The sequence below is a fragment of the Aedes albopictus genome, chromosome 2 (genome assembly GCF_035046485.1).
Source record: "Aedes albopictus strain Foshan chromosome 2, AalbF5, whole genome shotgun sequence".
Taxonomy (NCBI): domain Eukaryota; kingdom Metazoa; phylum Arthropoda; class Insecta; order Diptera; family Culicidae; genus Aedes; species Aedes albopictus.
Genome location: NC_085137.1, coordinates 478459203 through 478478430, shown reverse-complemented (window position 1 = coordinate 478478430; position 19228 = coordinate 478459203). Strand labels below are relative to the sequence as shown.

Genomic DNA, 19228 nt, shown 5'->3' with positions numbered 1-19228 from the left:
ACACTGATATGGCTTGCGTCTATTTTCTTGCAACTGTTCAACATGTTACCTAAATAGTCGTGATTTGAGCTATCGCATGCATAGGTTTGGTGTCACTTCCGGCCCGGAATCGGTTGCGGAACACTACCAATAGTCTCTTAAATAGTCTGAGACTATATGCTTGCTAAAGTTTATTAGGTTATCAAAAAAGCCATGGGTTTGGTTCAATTTTATATTTAGTCGCTTTCAGAGGGAAACCCGGAACTAGTTTTGGCACTACTGACAGTCCATAATGTGGTTTTAGCCCACTTCCTCAATAACCGGTCATCAAGTTGTCGAAAAAGCCGTTATTTGATGTGCCGTATGCAAAAGTTTTGTCAACTTTTATATAAGGCCACTTCCGGCGGAGCACCCGGAACCGGTTCCGAAGCACTACCGGTTCAGATATGGTCTAAGACTGTTTTCTTGCTAACTGCTCATCAGATTATCGAAAATGCCGCAGTTTGATGTGTCGCATGCATGGATTTGGTTCACTTTTATATTTGGCCACTTCCGGCGGGATACCCGGAACCGGTTCCGGAACACTACCAGTTGAGATATGGTCTGAGACTGTTTTCTTGCTAACTGCTCATCAGGTTATCGAAAATGCCGCAATTTGATGTGTCGCATGCATGGATTTGGTTCGTTTTTATATTTGGCCACTTCCGGCGGGACATCCGGAACCGGTTCTGGAACACTACCGGTTCAGATATGATCTGATACTGTTTTCTTGCTAACTGCTCATCAGGTTATCGAAAATGCCGCAGTTTGATGTGTCACATGTATGCGTTTGTTACATTTTTATGTATAGCCCCTTCCAAGGGTACTGATCCGGAACACGTAAATGGCCATAACTCCGGAACGGCTGGACCGATCCGAACCATTTTCAATAGGAAACAATGGGACCAGATTCCGCGTCGAATGAACCGTCGGTCATTAAAATCGGTTGAGGTTTACTGCCAAAAATTGATGTGAGTTTTTTTGTACACACACATACACACACACACACACACACACACACACACACACACACACACACACACACACACACACACACACACACACACACACACACACACACACACACACACACACACACACACACACACACATACACACACCCAGACATCACCTCAATTCGTCGAGCTGAGTTGATTGGTATATGTGACTTGACCCTCCGGGCCTTCTATCAAAAAGTCGTTTTTGGAGTGAACATATAGCCTTTCCAGTACACTTAGTGTACGAAAAAGGCAAAACGTCAAACTGAACATAAAGTCGAAATCTAGTAGTAGAGTTTTGTCCTTTCGACGTTTCGGCATTCGAATGCCCCATACTCAAAGGAGTTCTACGATACCCTTAGACAGTTCAATCCTGATGATTATGAACCTGGGCTTGTTAGGGGAATATCTGTAAGTTAAAAGAAAATCGTGTGAAGTACTGTTCCTTTGAATTCCACTATGAGTTTGCATCCTTTGACAGATACGTATTTCGACCTCAACTGTAAGGTCGTCTTCAGTGTTTTGTACTTGACTCGACTTACAGTTGAGGTCGAAATACGTATCTGTCAAAGGATGCAAATTCTTAGTGGAATTTAAAGGAACAGTACTTAACACGAAGTTCAATCCTGTTTTTCTTCTTCTTTTTCAAATCCCACCTTAAGTTCACGAACTGGATGTGTAAGGTTTATCATTTAAGATAGGAACAACTCATGGAAGCTGTGATGTGATATAGAAGATACCAAAAATCGGTAAAAATTCGACATATGTTTATTTCATGAATTCAAAACCAAAGAGACCTATTGATTTTCACTTGTCTAACTGTATTACAAGTTGATCACATGATCTCTATTGAAAGTCAACGACAAATGACAACTACAAGTCATGTTGCTGCATTAAGTAGAACACCATCCTAAATATTAACATATCTAGCCACTATAATTTCATGTGAAGGCGTGACAACAGATGAGGAAGGAATTTTCTTGATGTATTTGACGTGTTGTTTGTTACTGTTATTCTTCGTCAACTTGAGTGATCTACATAAAACAGATTGTCATGGAATTTGGTTACATAGTTTCATTACGAGTGAAGTGATTAGGTTCATCAGTCTTATCAGAATTGTCTAGAAGATTTGGTATATTTTTTTTTAATACAATAAATAATGTTGAATATTTTAACTGGCTTTCTCAGTCTGGGGTAATTCAAAACGACTAGTTTTGTATTTCCCGGCGTTTCGGCCTTGTTTATTTGGCCTTTTTCAAGGGTAAAACTGTCTGTCGTTCTTCGTTACATTTATATATGCCGCAATTTTCATGTTGAGCTTTTTGTATGCGAAATATATATAAATGTAACGAAGAACGACAGACAGTTTTACCCTTGAAAAAGGCGAAATAAACAAGGCCGAAACGTCGGGCAATACAAAACTAGTCGTTTTGAATTTCCTCAGACTGAGAAAGCCAGTTAAAATATTCAACAAATTTCAAGTCGAAACTCTCGTCACGATACAATAAATAATTACATTTTTTAAGAAAAAATAGTACTCGTTATCTATATGTACAAAAAATGATCATAAATGTCTGATCGCGCCTGTATCGGAAAAGGTGTCGTTGTTGTATTCTTTTTGGAAAGCCATAAAATAGATAAATAGAACACAAAATTAAATAAATTTGGAATATCCGATTTATTTTACTTTTTGTAAAAGGTGCTTTCCCTTGAGACGTTAAGAAACATAAATTTGCAGAGACAGCTAGGTGAGATGTGATACGATTCAGTACATTTATTAGCACTTTCTTCATATTTACCGTAGCACATGGGTAACGATGGAGGAAAGATGTTCTTATGCTAAAGCCTGAGGAGTTAACTTCCATCGTTATTCCAAACTCACATGATATGTGTTCCATCAGTAATCTCACGCTCCCATGTTCATCCTATTCGAAAACAGGCGATTACGGCATCAACTGATTCCGTTCTTTTTGTTTTCAAGGGTGCTCACTTCTAACAAAAAATACAAAAATAAGAAACAAACCAAACAGCGCTTCAATCCCTTGTTTTTCGTAGGATGAAAATGGGAACCACATGCTTAATAAGGGAACCAATACTCTATGTGCACCTGGAACATACCGCAATCCTATCCTGTTGGCCGTATTAGCGAGTACATTCGGTTTTAGACAGTTCACACAACGCAGTTGATGCCATTCTTGATGCATTTGGCTTTTGCTCCGGAACGCTAAAGCATCTTGTTTGCTGGAAAAGGGTTCCAATTCCTTCTCTCATACACTAGCGCTACTCTCTGCTTCGGTGGAAGGTGGCAGTTCAGGTTCTATGAATGAAAAAAAAAGTAGCGGGAAGTCATATTTAGTGAATAAAATTTCTGCATAAAGAGTCATGTATAAAACAAACGACAAACATGGCGAGCCAAAAAATATTTATCCAAACTTCTACAGATTGTAATATAGTTATTTTTAACTTGCTTTCTCAGTCTAGGGAAATTCAAAACGACTGGTTTCGGCCTGGTGTATTTTGCCTTTATATAATACATAAAGCATGAATGTAACGACAAACGACCGACAGTTTTACCCTTGAAAATACCAAATACACCAGGCCGAAACGTCGGGCAATACAAGACCAGTTGTTTTGAATTTCCCTGGACTGAGAAAGCCTGTTAAATAAATTATACAACTTCTAGTCGAAATTCACGCTACAATTGTGATATAATCTCGAACATTTTCGTAGGTGGCCAATCAGAAGGTTAATTTGTTGCGTATTTTTCCATTATCAGTTATCATATATGAATTAAAAATTTTATACTTCGGTGATCTATCATCAACAGTGGACAAACATGTGTTGCAGTGCTGAATTGTCGCAAAAAAGGCAGGTTTTTTATGGCGATGACTGAAAATTGAATATTGATGGATTTAAAGTTCATTACCTTGCTTTTTCGTGTCAGGAGCTGCTTTGCGGCAATCGTTTATCAAGCCTTCGTCTAGCACGCGAGCAACAATATTCCGAATGGTGATAAACGGCGGTATTTCACAATCTTCCATAAGCTCCATGTATACACCTCGTACGGAATTCCAGATGGGATATCCAGTGTCAGTTCCATAAGTTTCTCGAACCATCCGGTGAATGCTTCCATATTGAAACAAAGCCGCCACAATTTCGCTGTCTTCAATTTCCGGCGGTAGATTGAACAATCTGACATACCGAACCGTAGAGTTTGCTAGCGACAATGTCACAATGGATCTCCAACGAGCTTCGATCCAGAAATCCATCGTTCTTGGCAATCTGTCCAGTGTTTTCAGTACGTCCTCTTCCGTTTTGAACTTTATGAGCACTGACATCGTCGATCGTTCCTTGTACATTGCCAGCAGATCATCTGATCGCAGCTGCATTTTGTCACGCATAAAGGAAAAAATAGCTGCATCTGGCGGATCCACACTTCCCGGTTCGAAACGCACACGCAAAGAATTGGCATAGAGCTCAGGTTTTGGTGTTTCCTCCTTGTCCTGCTCCTGTTCGGTTCGGTCCTCTTCTGTTCGGTCCTCTTCTGTTGCTTCAGGAGGCTCCATTAGGAATAGAATACAACAAAAAGGAAAATCCAAACGCACTATCGAACTGCCTGCATGCTCTCAAAATGCGTCTGTTGCACACAGAAGCTGAACACGAACTACACTCAAATAGGAAAGCAGTTCTGTGCAACCTATGTTTACAATTTGTGGAAATGAAAAATCCTCTTTAGGGCTCAAATAGGGGCTGGGACCATTTGGGCAGGAGCACCTATTTTGGGCACTTGCTGCTATAACTCAGTCAATTTCAAAACGATTGACTTGAATTTTTGAACAAGGCTAGATACTGTGCGTATCTGATCGTGTCTTAAAAATCAAGTCAATCGGTTAAAAATTGACTAAGTCATAGCAGCAAGTGCCCAAAATAGGTGCTCCAGCCCAAATGGTCCCAGACCCTATCCGTCATCACTGTTTGGAAAAGGAAATGCAGTTTTTTCGCTGTAAATCGTAATAATGAAAATGTATTCATCTTATTCCATTCCTCGAGTGAAATACCGTGAAAATATTTTATTGGCTAAATATTAGTTCTGAACGAAATCAAAATTGCCTGTAAATGTTCGATGATTACGGTGATTCAACTCAATGACAAATAATTCTAGATTAAAAACAATAGCTTCGGTTTCGGTGCAGAATGTAAAACGATACACCGAAAAATTGAGTAAGTAACTGTGATAGTTATTTTTTAACATGTTCCCCTCGCATTTTTTTTTACTTACAAATTACTTGTAATTTTAAAATCGAACTAGTTTCTACTCTGCTATAAACTAGACAACTTTTTTGCTTAAGAAATTAGTATTACTGATATTATTTTGAAAAACGAACTGTTTCCCTCAGTATCAAAGTTACTTCGTTTTTCGGTACTTTCGAATGGTTTTTGCATGAAAGCGGATGGAATATGTGTTGAAAAACTAACACACAAACACGGCTAGAGGCAGGTATATAAGCCAGCAATTTCCCATTTGTGATTGATTGTTCATCCCTAATCCATATACTTCCGAGCAACCCCTACATACTTCTATGTAGCACCATTTTCTACCCCTCGCTTTCTTTATAAGATGTTACCAACAGCTGATATCCAATAAGGGGCTGTTTAAAAATCGCGTAGGCCAAAACTTGGCCATTGCTGACCCCTCAGTCTCCCCTCGTTGACGTTTGGCCATACGAAAATTTTAAAAAAATATATGAAACCTTGAATTTGGTCAGACAAAAAAGTGTACGTGGCTTATGAACGACCCCTCACGCCTGCGCAGTTGAGAAGCCCAAAACATGAAACTTTAAGCTCTAGCACCTGTAATGAAAGTTTAAGTGGCCTGGGATCATTGGCTCAACGCGCAGGATCGAAGGTTATTAAAATGATCAATACGAGAAAGCCTCTAAGGATTAATCAAAAATATTTTTCAGAATAGACCAATTAGACTACAAAGTACACAGTAGATTTAATGATCTACTTTCAGTTCCTATCGGGTGAAGCACTAAACGCTAGACCGCGTCGGTTTTCACGTTTTGTTTTCGACATGCTTTCTCAACATCTGATTGCGATAGGGAAGAACCAAGTGAATGTTATGTTTTCATTATTCCGTCCTTGCTAGTTCTCACTGGAATACCCTGTGCTTCCAGGTTTGTTCGATTGCTTGATTGATATTGTGCTTCCAGGTTTGTTCGATTTTGCTTTTGAGTTGTACCTAGAAAAAAAATGTTTCGTAAGTTATAGAGTACTTATTAATGCAGAAAAAGAAATCTTCTAGCTGTCTGTTGTTGTTGTTGTTAATTTACAGAAAAACCAGACTGAAATTTAATTGATCATAAAACAATAAAACTCAGTGATTTCGTCGAGGTTGCTCAAACTTACGCAATGAGTAACCGGCTCTTGAAAAAAAACAACAAAACAGAAGTTGATCTCTAACACTGAGAAAAATAGCCTAAATGTATTTTTTTTCCATTTTTTCAAATTTTTTCTTCAATTTCCTTCAACATTTCCTTTAACCCTTTGGAGACGGATGGGTCGGGTCATATTAGCCTAACCGTGAAAACCGACCCTTACAACCGTTTTCTAGAGCAGCGAGGTTGCATCCAGGAAGGAGAAAATACCATCTCCAAAGTGTTAAAATATTCCACTGAATTTTCTTCGAGAGAATCACAGAAGAAAAATTTCCATGGGTTTCCACATAAATTCCTTCACAGATTGTTATAAAAATCCGTACGAAAATTCTTTCATGCAATTACTCACGGATTTCTTCATAAATGCTTGCAGGGATTCCTTCAGAAAATCAACAGATTTTTACAGAAAATATTCCACAGACTCCTTCAGAAAAAAAATCCTCTATAAAATCTTCTAGAAACTGCTTAATAAATTTTCCTTCCTTCATTCAGACCCGTGCACAGGAAAGGCGCCTAGTGTATGGAATATCGGCAATGGGAGGAGTTTAACCCCTAAAACCCCTCCCTTGTGCACAGGTTTGCCTTCATTTACTTGTCCAAGAATTCCTTTGAGTAATCTTCTATTGATTTCTCCTAAAATTGCTGCCTGGTTTCCTTCAGAAGCAACTCCAGAAATTCTATTTCAAAGGGTTCTCTCAAAAACACTATCAGTCGTTTCTTTAAAAATTCTTCCAGGCATTATTTAGGAAATTTATCCAGGGCTTCCTTCAGATATTTCCTCAAGTAATTCTCCAGAAATTCCTCCGAAACTTCGCAAGTGATTATTTTATAGAAACTTGGTGTTTTTGCGGCATTCAGTCACAGAAAAAGCGTTGTTTATTTCAAATCACCGCCTGCGTTTCGATCCTGTGGTTGGGATCTTCATCAGGGCTCGATATGAATCAACAGATCGAGTTGATCACACGGAGGATTATAGTTTTCATGAGGGTTGAGCACCGCACTTGTAGTTTTGGACCAACAAGCACACTGGTTGAGATGGTGGGTGGGTGGTACGCTTAACCGTTAGAGTTGCAACACTTGGCACTTTGGGAACACTTCTGTTCTTGTTTACGGATTGCGTACAGATATTTTTAAAAATACCAACAGCAACTTCTTCAGAAACTTCTGTAGCAATACCATTTAAAATTCCCACAGGAATGTGTCTGGAAATTTCTTTAGGTATTCGTCCAGAAAATCCTGCAGAAATTCCTCCAGAGATTCTTGCATTATTACTTCACTGATTCAGTCAAGAATTCCCCCAGAGATTCCTGCAGGAGCTCATACAGAGATTTTTCAGGATCCGGCATTATCTCTATGGATAAATCATAGATTTTCTCCACGGACTCTTAAAAGATTAAAAAAAAAATGCACAGCAATTCTCCAAGAAAAATTTGAAGAGTTCGATTTTCTAGGGATCGTTACAAAAGCTTAGCCAACGCTTTCGAGTAATCTTTGAAAAAATGTATCCAAATATTTTCCCAAGAATTTTTCTAAAAAGTCTTAAAAAAAAATTTAAAAAATTCCACCAAGGGTTTCCCGGAGAAATTGTCCAGGTATTTCTTCAGAAAGTTTTCTAGAAATTCATCCTTTGATTCTTTCGAGAATTTTCCTGGGATTTCTTTCAACACTACTTCATTGGACTTCTACGGGAATTTTATAGATTCTCCAGTATATTGGATATTTCTTCAGAATTTCATTCGGGATCCCTTCAAATATTTAATATATCTCCAGAGACTTCAGAAGTCTCCGTTTTCTTTAGAAATTTTAGCAAGGGATTTCTTTAAAAGTTTTTCAAAAAATCCTTTGAAAATTTCTCAGAGAGGTTCCTGAGGGTATTCTTCCAAGGGCTCCTCCAAGAATTCCTTCAGGGACTTCAATTAGAGATTCTTACAAGAATTGTTGTAGATATTCTAGGGATTTTTCAGAAGTTCTTCCTGAAATTTCACAAAAACTACTGGAAGAATTCTTGAAAGAACACCTGAAGAAATTCCTCAAGATTCCTTCAGAAAATTTTGAAGAAACTCTAGAAGTAAATAAAAATAAATGGTTGCGAAATTTTAGGAAGAAAAACTGGATTTTTAGGAATGTGCAAGACACGCAATTCTGAGTTACTCTTTTTGATTGGATACTTACAGAAACGTGAGGAAAATGGACAAACTCTTCGCTGTTCCTTTGGTATCTGGTGGTATAAATGAGACTAATCGTGGTCATCACTCGGATAAATTATTTATTCTCGACATATCTGTGTTTCCCCTAGGAATTCTTAAAAAAATCATTAGTTCACGAAAAAGAAAAACAAGTCTGATGGAAATTTTGCGGAAATAAAAAAATCCTTGTGGAATTTGTGGAGAGCTGCTGAAGAAACTTAAAAAAATCGGAATATTTTTCAAAAAAAAATCGCGGAGGGTTTGTCTATAAACTACGTAGACCCTTAGGGGAGGAGGTGCGGTTTAGTCAAAGTCTACGCTCCATAAAAATTTTGAAAATTTTGTATAGACAAAAGTTTACGATGGGGAGTGGGTCTCAGTTGGTCAATATTTTTTTTTTTTTAATGGCCCACCAACTACCCCCACACCAAAAAGCTCAGTCGAGCCTCCTGGTAGTGGACACCTTATAATGTTAATACACACAAACAATTCATACTTTCTATAACATAACACTTAAGGTATAGTAGAAGGAGCAGCAACAAAAGTCCCAGTGGATTTAAAATCCTTTGAAGGGACTTAGACGAGACAAAACATGAAATAATACTAAAAAGAAAAGTATGTTAAAAGGAAGTTTATGGTGATTTGATCATATTACAGGAATTCATTAATTTTTCTTTTAAGGAGCAGTTTTAGTTTAATTTTGAAGATGTTTCTGTTATTAATAAGTTTCAAATCATTTGGCAATAAATTGTACTTTTGTGGTCCTATGAACGTTATTCTTTTTTGGCCAAGATTAGTTTTTGCCCTAGTGCGAATCAAATGATATGCTTGCCGTGTATTATGTACGTTATTATTTAATGTAATAGGTAAATTATTGTGTACATTTTCATTATTTATAATATCATGAACGAATATACAAGTTTGAAGCTCACACAGACCGCGAATTGGAAGGATAGAATGATTTCGATTTTCATACAATCTAACTGTGGGGTACAATCGAGGAAGACTGAAAATATGTTTTAAGCAACGGTTTTGCAACACTTGAAGTCTAGCTAGCTTGGATTTACATGCATTTCCCCAAACGATATTAAGATATTGCATCATAGAGTGAATGCAAGCATAATAATACTTTAGAAGTGCAGTCTGTGACACAAATGCCTTAACTTTCCTTATAATACCACAGAGAACTGAAACTTTATTCTCAATGTTCGCTATGTGATTGACCCATGATAATGTTGGGTCTAAAACAATTCCTAAATATTTATACTCATGAACTAATTCGATTACAGTTTGATGCAGTTTAGGATTATTTATTGGTGATGGTTTTTTTCTTGGTGAATGAAATAGCATGAATTTTGTTTTTGAAAGGTTAAGTGAGAGGAGATTCGTACAAAAATAATTAAAAAGTACACGAAGATCATGTTCAACATCATGTACAATAGCATTAGGACACGAACCGGGGAAAAATATGGCTGAGTCATCAGCGAAAAGTCTGGGAATACCCTTAAGTTTAAGCTTGCCAATATCATTTATATAAATAAGGAAAAGCAGTGGACCTATGTTGCTTCCTTGGGGCACTCCAATGTTAATTCCAAGTGTTTCACTTATTGCATCATCAATCGCAAAAAATTGTTTTCGGCCTGTCAAATAACTTTCTATTAGTCTGTTCGGGAGACCCCGAACTCCATAGCAGTCTAGCTTTTGTAAAAGAATTTTATGGTCCAAGGTATCGAAAGCTTTCTTTAAATCTATGAACAGACCTCCAACAACATTTTTGGCTTCAATTTGTTTAGTAACAAAGTCGACTAACTCCACAACAGCTGTAGTGGTGCTGCATCCTTTTCTAAAGCCGTATTGAAGTGGATACAGTACATTATTTGTTTCAAAAAATGAGGATAATCTGTTAACAAGAAGTTTTTCAAATATTTTGTTGAATATTGATAACATGGAAATTGGACGATAATTACATGCACAATCTGCATCACCTGATTTGAAAATTGGAATAACCTTTGCCAGTTTCAAGCAATCTGGATATACGCCAGTTGAAACCATTGAATTGAACATTTCCGATAGAATCCGTGAGAATTGCAAACAATTGCTTTTGAGTAGCGATGGTGGAATATTGTCGGCCCCAGAACTTTTGTTGGAATATAAGTCTTTGATTATCAGAAATACCTCATTGGGATTTGAAGGTTGAAGATAAATTGAGTTAATTACAGATGTTATATTCTCGCAAGGGTTCGAATCTCGGGTTTCGGGGATGTTCTTCGCTAAGTTTTTACCTACTGTTGCAAAATACGTATTCAAAATATTACACGACTCTTCAGTCGTTGTTGCTGGAACTCCGTCAGCATTTTTAAGCGTAATTGTTTGCTTTCCTTTAGATCGACCAAATATTTTATTTATGTTGTTCCACATTTTGGAGTGACATGTTGTGCTAAGTAAATTTTCAAAATATTGTTTTTTACAGGTATATTTGGCATGATGCACTTTTTTACTAACATGATCCAACATCTGTTTAAGATTGAGATCATAAGGATTACGTTTCAATCTCTTCAAATAGTTATTTTTTATTTTGATCAATACGCAGAGGTCAAACGACATCCAAGGGCAGTTTCTATTTTTTAATTTGATGTTTTTTGACACAGTTTTGGTGCATCTAGAAAGAATTGTGTTATAAGCATTTTGTATATTGACGAGGGATTCTGAAACGCTTTCCACTTCATTCACTGTACTCAAAAAATGTTCAAATTCAGCTTGTAATTGTTGATGATTAACTATTCGTTTGGTTACAACAGTTGAAATTCTACCAGTGTACTCTTTTAAAGTTGAAATAACTGGAATATGATCACTAACATCAGAAAATATGGAGTCATTGCGCAAACGGTTCAAATCATCTTGCCGACAAACGACATGATCTAGCAAATTGTTACTTGAAGGTCTTGTCTCAAAAGTATTAGTGCAGAGCATAGCATAAGATTCAATCAAAGTTTTATACCTGATAACAACGTTATTCTGTATCAAATTCATTGGTATATTCACATCTCCTAATATAAAACAAGGATGACTAGGATTTGAACTGCTAACCCATTCTTCAACCTTATCGAGAAAACAATTTACATCGAACGATGGGGGTCGGTATACTGCATGAACATCATAGAGTTTCTCATGTGACTTCAGTTCAATATGGATATGATGCAAACCATTGTAAACTTCAGAGGTATATTTCGGAATTGTATGTGCTTAGAGATGTTAATTGCCAAACCTCCACTAGAAGAGTTTCTGCAAGAAAAAATGGATTGGTAGCCGGATATTTCATACAAAGGAGTATTTTCAGCCTTGAGCCATGTTTCACCAATAACAAGAATATCCAGACGTACCTCACAGAGGTCCAAACATTCTAGAATCGAGTCAAACTTTTTTATATCGTTCATTCCTCTGATGTTCCACTGGAAAAATCTTAGATGCTTTTCAGATTTTTCAGAATAATTCAGATTAAATTCATCTAAATTATCATAGTAAAAATTTTGTAGTGTATTAGCCATTTTTAACAGGAAAAAAAACAAACAAACAAACAGTAGACGAAAAACTAATTATTAACAAACGTGCTTCAGGAGTTTATCTAGATCTAATCTATTCCTGACCTCCAACGGTTTGGTATTTGTGTCTTTTTTAACCAAAATAACCCCTCCCCGTCCTGGCCAAACATATTTTAGTTTGAGCTTTTCCTGTGCATGGCGTAATTCATTCAATAGTTCAGCAGACAAGGGAGTGAGTTCATCACGAATTGTAATAAACGAAGAATTCCTAGTATGTTTCAATGATGGATCAATCAAAGTAGACGGAATTTTGTTAGACCCCTTATTCAATTTGAAAACTAGATCTTTTGACTTTTTGTCCTTAAAGATTATTCTGATTGGCGGCATAGATTTTTTCTCACTCGCATTTATTCTTGATACGGAAATAACTGAATCACAACATGAAACAGCTCCTATATTACCAAGTATTTTTGTGGTTATTTGAAGGAGATTTTCAGATTTTTTAAATGGTACACCAAACACAATGGCATTGTTCATTACGGATTTTTTTTCTCTGTTTATCAATTTCTGATTCCTGTTTGTACACCACAGCTGATAAAGACGATTGAGACGATTTCAACTCCTCGAGTTCTTGTTTGAGCCGAGTATTTTCTTCTTTCAAGACTTTGAAGTCAACGAGGATAGATTCAAATTTAGACGAAAGAAATTCTTGTGAAGCTTCAATTGCGCTCGTAACTGATTTTACTTGTTCTGTTACCGTTCGAGCATTGGCATGCATAACGCTTTTAATTTCATCGATCAGCTGAGAAATGTTCAGCTCGTTTTTTATTCGCGACGCAGTTACTCGCTCGTAAAGACTAGAGCATTTGACGGAGCAAAACTGCATGTTATCATCGGATTTTATTATTTTACCTGTTTTTCTCCGGCATTTGACGTGTTCTCTAACAAAGCAATAATTACAAGTGAAAAGTTGCTTGGCATCACTTTCCGTCTTATGGCAACTGATACATGTTTTTTCCATGTTCATCTTCAAAACTAGAAGTTTCAGCACACAATATTAAATTTCAGACAGTAAACAAAACAATACAAGCATAAGATCGTATATCCAGTACACACATAAAAACACAGGACTTCTGCTCGTTATAGACTAAAATATGATAGTATTGTTAACCACAATACACATTTATAGACGCAGTTAATTTTGAGTGGTAGATAGATGTATTTCGAGCACAACAGTGTCAATAGTAATACTGTATTGATTGTTATCACTGGTCTGGTTGCTGTGCACACTCGGAACCCACGAAGCTACTCACTGCTCGAGTTTTAATATACAACCAAACATACCTTTTCCATATCAATGTCGAACCTACCTCACAAATCTAGCATCAGATCAACCGTAACGGAGCGAGAGCCACACATTAGCGAATTTTCGCAAAAACAGTGAAAGTCTACCCCGATTTACACAGAATCACTTCAACTAAAAAGTGGAGTTTGAACAAACCATAAATATCGTCATTTAACGATACTACAATGGAGCACCTGCGATGTACTCAGGTACGGCTAGCACCTATCAAACCTCTTTGCTTTCGCCACACGGAATACAAGTGTGTCCAGCGGCGCACCACCAACAACAACAGCAACAACAGCAGCAACAACCAATATCACAACCACTAATTGTATTTAGTTTCGTGACTTCTGGATGGAAATTATCATCAATATTTAGCGCACTAGAGTTGAAAATAACGTTAACAATCGGTTTCACCGTGTTTATTAATAATAACCGATCTTAGTACAACACGATTCACGAATTTAGCAGGATTTTATCAACGCATATTTTTAAGTAAAACGTTGCACAAAGCAAGTGCGGATCAATCACCATAAACCACACATACACACCATGAATTCAATGTTCAATGCGCAGATTAGAGGGGGTCAAATTAAAAAGTGTTCAGATTAAGTTAAGTCAAACCAACGGGGGTAGACTTTACAAACGTATTGACTGTATGGAGCTATGAAAAATCATGGACGACAACGGATTTCCTGGGAAGCAGACCATACTGATAAGAGATGAGAGCAACGGATGCCTGGTGTGCAAAACTGTACAAAAGCTTCGAGTGAACTATACAGTTCATTCGGATCTCGCAGGGAACTGTGACATGGTGACTCGTATATCTACTCTTTACAATGCTCTTGAAGGTGTTACAGCCGGGGTATGATTTTCAAGAAATCCAGTGAATATGATCTCTTTGATAGACAAAAAAAATATTTTAATGATTTCTTCAGGTTGAATGCATTTATGTTCATGTTTTTCTGGAAAAGTTTCTTCAGAGATTTCTCCAGAAATTCTTTCGGGGATTCCAGGAATTTTCCTTGGGTCGTCTTGAAGGGTTTCTAAAAAAAATCGAAAGATTAATATTTAAATTAGTCCATGGGTTTGCTCAAAAGATTTTTCTGGGAAACTTTTAGATTCTTGAAGAAAATCCTTCAGTGATTGCTTCAGAAGTTCACGTGTTTCTTCAAACATTACAGGAGGAATTTCCCCAAAAATTTCATCTCCTTAAGGTGTTTTTCTTCGGAATTTCTTTAGAAATTCCTTCGAAGATTTTCTTGAAATCCGCAGTTCCAGGAGATTTCGTCCATAGAGATTCTGAGATTCTTTCAGAAATTCATTCTTGTTGGTATTAATAAAAAGGTTCTTTCAAGTATGTCTTCATATATTCAATGGTTCTCTCAGACATTTATTTAGAAATTTCTCAATAAACATTCAAATCAATTCTTCTGAAAGTTATTCCAGAGGTATCTACAGAATTTCATCCAGGTTTTCCTCCGGGGGCTTCCAAGGATTTGTTCAGACCTTTCTTCAGGCACTGTTATAAACTACGTAGACTCAATATTGACCAACTGAGACCCACTCCCCATCGTAAACTTTTGTCTATACAAAATTTTCAAAATTTTTATGGAGCGTAGACTTTGACTAAACCGCGCCTCCTCCCCTAAGGGTCTACGTAGTTTATAGACAAACCCTCCGCGATTTTTTTGAAAAATATTCCGATTTTTTTAAGTTTCTTCAGCAGCTCTCCACAAATTCCGCAAGGATTTTTTTATTTCCGCAAAATTTCCATCAGACTTGTTTTTCTTTTTCGTGAACTAATGATTTTTTTAAGAATTCCTAGGGGAAACACAGATATGTCGAGAATAAATAATTTATCCGAGTGATGACCACGATTAGTCTCATTTATACCACCAGATACCAAAGGAACAGCGAAGAGTTTGTCCATTTTCCTCACGTTTCTGTAAGTATCCAATCAAAAAGAGTAACTCAGAATTGCGTGTCTTGCACATTCCTAAAAATCCAGTTTTTCTTCCTAAAATTTCGCAACCATTTATTTTTATTTACTTCTAGGAAGGAATCTTGGGGAATTTCTTCAGGTGTTCTTTCAAGAATTCTTCCAGTAGTTTTTGTGAAATTTCAGGAAGAACTTCTGAAAAATCCCTAGAATATCTACAACAATTCTTGTAAGAATCTCTAATTGAAGTCCCTGAAGGAATTCTTGGAGGAGCCCTTGGAAGAATACCCTCAGGAACCTCTCTGAGAAATTTTCAAAGGATTTTTTGAAAAACTTTTAAAGAAATCCCTTGCTAAAATTTCTAAAGAAAACGGAGACTTCTGAAGTCTCTGGAGATATATTAAATATTTGAAGGGATCCCGAATGAAATTCTGAAGAAATATCCAATATACTGGAGAATCTATAAAATTCCCGTAGAAGTCCAATGAAGTAGTGTTGAAAGAAAGCCCAGGAAAATTCTCGAAAGAATCAAAGGATGAATTTCTAGAAAACTTTCTGAAGAAATACCTGGACAATTTCTCCGGGAAACCCTTGGTGGAATTTTTTATTTTTTTTTTAAGACTTTTTAGAAAAATTCTTGGGAAAATATTTGGATACATTTTTTCAAAGATTACTCGGAAGCGTTGGCTAAGTTTTTGTAACGACCCCTAGAAAATCGAACTCTTCAAATTTTTCTTGGAGAATTGCTGTGCATTTTTTTTTTTTTTGAATCTTTTAAGAGTCCGTGGAGAAAATCTATGATTTATCCATAGAGATAATGCCGGATCCTGAAAAATCTCTGTATGAGCTCCTGCAGGAATCTCTGGGGGAATTCTTGACTGAATCAGTGAAGTAATAATGCAAGAATCTCTGGAGGAATTTCTGCAGGATTTTCTGGACGAATACCTGAAGAAATTTCCAGACACATTCCTGTGGGAATTTTAAATGGTATTGCTACAGAAGTTTCTGAAGAAGTTGCTGTTGGTATTTTTAAAAATAGCTGTACGCAATCCGTAAACAAGAACAGAAGTGTTCCCAAAGTACCAAGTGTTGCAACTCTAACGGTTAAGCGTACCACCCACCCACCATCTCAACCAGTGAGCTTGTTGGTCCAAAACTACAAGTGCGGTGCTCAACCCTCATGAAAACTATAATCCTCCGTGTGATCAACTCGATCTGTTGATTCATATCGAGCCCTGATGAAGATCCCAACCACAGGATCGAAACGCAGGCAGTGATTTGAAATAAACAACGCTTTTTCTGTGACTGAATGCCGAAAAAACACCAAGTTTCTATAAAATAATCACTTGCGAAGTTTCGGAGGAATTTCTGGAGAATTACTTGAGGAAATATCTGAAGGAAGCCCTGGATAAATTTCCTAAATAATGCCTGGAAGAATTTTTGAAGAAAAGACTGATAGTGTTTTTGAGAGAACCCTTTGAAATAGAATTTCTGGAGTTGCTTCTGAAGGAAACCAGGCAGCAATTTTAGGAGAAATCAATAGAAGATTACTCAAAGGAATTCTTGGACAAGTAAATGAAGGCAAACCTGTGCACAAGGGAGGGGTTTTAGGGGTTAAACTCCTCCCATTGCCGATATTCCATACACTAGGCGCCTTTCCTGTGCACGGGTCTGAATGAAGGAAGGAAAATTTATTAAGCAGTTTCTAAAAGATTTTATAGAGGATTTTTTTTCTGAAGGAGTCTGTGGAATATTTTCTGGAAAAATCTGTTGATTTTCTGAAGGAATCCCTGCAAGCATTTATGAAGAAATCCGTGAGTAATTGCATCAAAGCAGTGTCGAAAAAAATCAGCACAATGATGTTCAATTTGTGCGAAAACGAACACAAATAAACAAACACAGTTACCCATAGACACGAGACCGAGAATGAACATGACAAAGAAGAGACGAGACAATGAATGCGGCGTTTTGTGGTGTCATCCACTGTAGTTGAAGTTCAGTTCAGCTGAACTTCAGCTCGATGGATTCGAATATGAATATTTCAATTTGAAATTGGTTTTAGGCATGCAAATACCGATATGTTACCTTAATTCAATGCATTATAGTTACTTTTGGTGAGTGATGCAGAACAACTGAATTTTTTGCTTCTGCATCGTGCTAAATTAAAACAAATCAGTTGAAATTGAAAATGCTCACTTTGAGTGGTTGAAGTTCAGCAGACAGCGGTCAAAAGAATTTCGAAGGCATACATTTCTGAGAATGCTGCTCGGGTTGTCAAGACGACTATCAAAACAAAAACAAATCAACGACGCTGGCGCCGCTGGGCGTCGGTGTAGACGACCGTAATTTGACAATTGCCGTCACTGCATGAAATAATTTTCGTACGGATTTCTATAACAATCTGTGAAGGAATTTATGTGGAAACCCATGGAAATTTTTCTTCAGTGATTCTCTCGAAGAAAATTAACAACAACAACAACAGACAGCTAGAAGATTTCTTTTTCTGCATTAATAAGTACTCTATAACTTACGAAACATTTTTTTTTCTAGGTACAACTCAAAAGCAAAATCGAACAAACCTGGAAGCACAATATCAGAAAGGGTATTCCAGTGAGAACTAGCAAGGACGGAATAATGAAAACATAACATTCACTTGGTTCCTCCCTATCGCAATCAGATGTTGAGAAAGCATGTCGAAAACAAAACGTGAAAACCGACGCGGTCTAGCGTTTAGTGCTTCACCCGATAGGAACTGAAAGTAGATCATTAAATCTACTGTGTACTTTGTAGTCTAATTGGTCTATTCTGAAAAATATTTTTGATTAATCCTTAGAGGCTTTCTCGTATTGATCATTTTAATAACCTTCGATCCTGCGCGTTGAGCCAATGATCCCAGGCCACTTAAACTTTCATTACAGGTGCTAGAGCTTAAAGTTTCATGTTTTGGGCTTCTCAACTGCGCAGGCGTGAGGGGTCGTTCATAAGCCACGTACACTTTTTTGTCTGACCAAATTCAAGGTTTCATATATTTTTTTAAAATTTTCGTATGGCCAAACGTCAACGAGGGGAGACTGAGGGGTCAGCAATGGCCAAGTTTTGGCCTACGCGATTTTTAAACAGCCCCTTATTGGATATCAGCTGTTGGTAACATCTTATAAAGAAAGCGAGGGGTAGAAAATGGTGCTACATAGAAGTATGTAGGGGTTGCTCGGAAGTATATGGATTAGGGATGAACAATCAATCACAAATGGGAAATTGCTGGCTTATATACCTGCCTCTAGCCGTGTTTGTGTGTTAGTTTTTCAACACATATTCCATCCGCTTTCATGCAAAAACCATTCGAAAGTACCGAAAAACGAAGTAACTTTGATACTGAGGGAAACAGTTCGTTTTTCAAAATAATATCAGTAATAATAATTTCTTAAGCAAAAAAGTTGTCTAGTTTATAGCAGAGTAGATACTAGGGATTTTAAAATTACAAGTAATTTGTAAGTAAAAAAAATGCGAGGGGAACATGTTAAAAAATAACTATCACAGTTACTTACTCAATTTTACGGTGTATCGTTTTACATTCTCCACCGAAACCGAAGCTATTGTTTTTAATCTAGAATTATTTGTCATTGAGTTGAATCACCGTAATCATCGAACATTTACAGGCAATTTTGATTTCGTTCAGAACTAATATTTAGCCAATAAAATATTTTCACGGTATTTCACTCGAGGAATGGAATAAGATGAATACATTTTCATTATTACGAT

At 36.9% G+C, this 19228-nt stretch overlaps 1 protein-coding gene across 1 annotated transcript; it reads right to left on the bottom strand.

Annotated features, from left to right (window-relative positions):
• Positions 1-1759: 1759 nt before the first annotated feature.
• On the bottom strand, positions 1760-4698 carry LOC115265781 (uncharacterized). The gene is made up of 2 exons (XM_029871729.2): positions 3943-4698; positions 1760-3333 (listed from the first exon to the last, which is right to left on the bottom strand). Exons 1-2 carry the CDS (start codon positions 4580-4582, stop codon positions 3284-3286), a joined length of 690 nt encoding a protein of 229 aa, XP_029727589.1. The 5' UTR covers positions 4583-4698; the 3' UTR covers positions 1760-3283.
• Positions 4699-19228: the final 14530 nt, after the last annotated feature.

Excerpts from the sequence above, each read along its gene's own strand:
- LOC115265781 (XM_029871729.2), bottom strand. The coding sequence starts at position 4,582 with ATGGAGCCTCCTGAAGCAACAGAAGAGGACCGAACAGAAGAGGACCGA. Across the intron at positions 3,334-3,942 it reads TCCTGACACGAAAAAGCAAG|AACCTGAACTGCCACCTTCC; the intron begins GTAATGAACTTT and ends TTTCATTCATAG.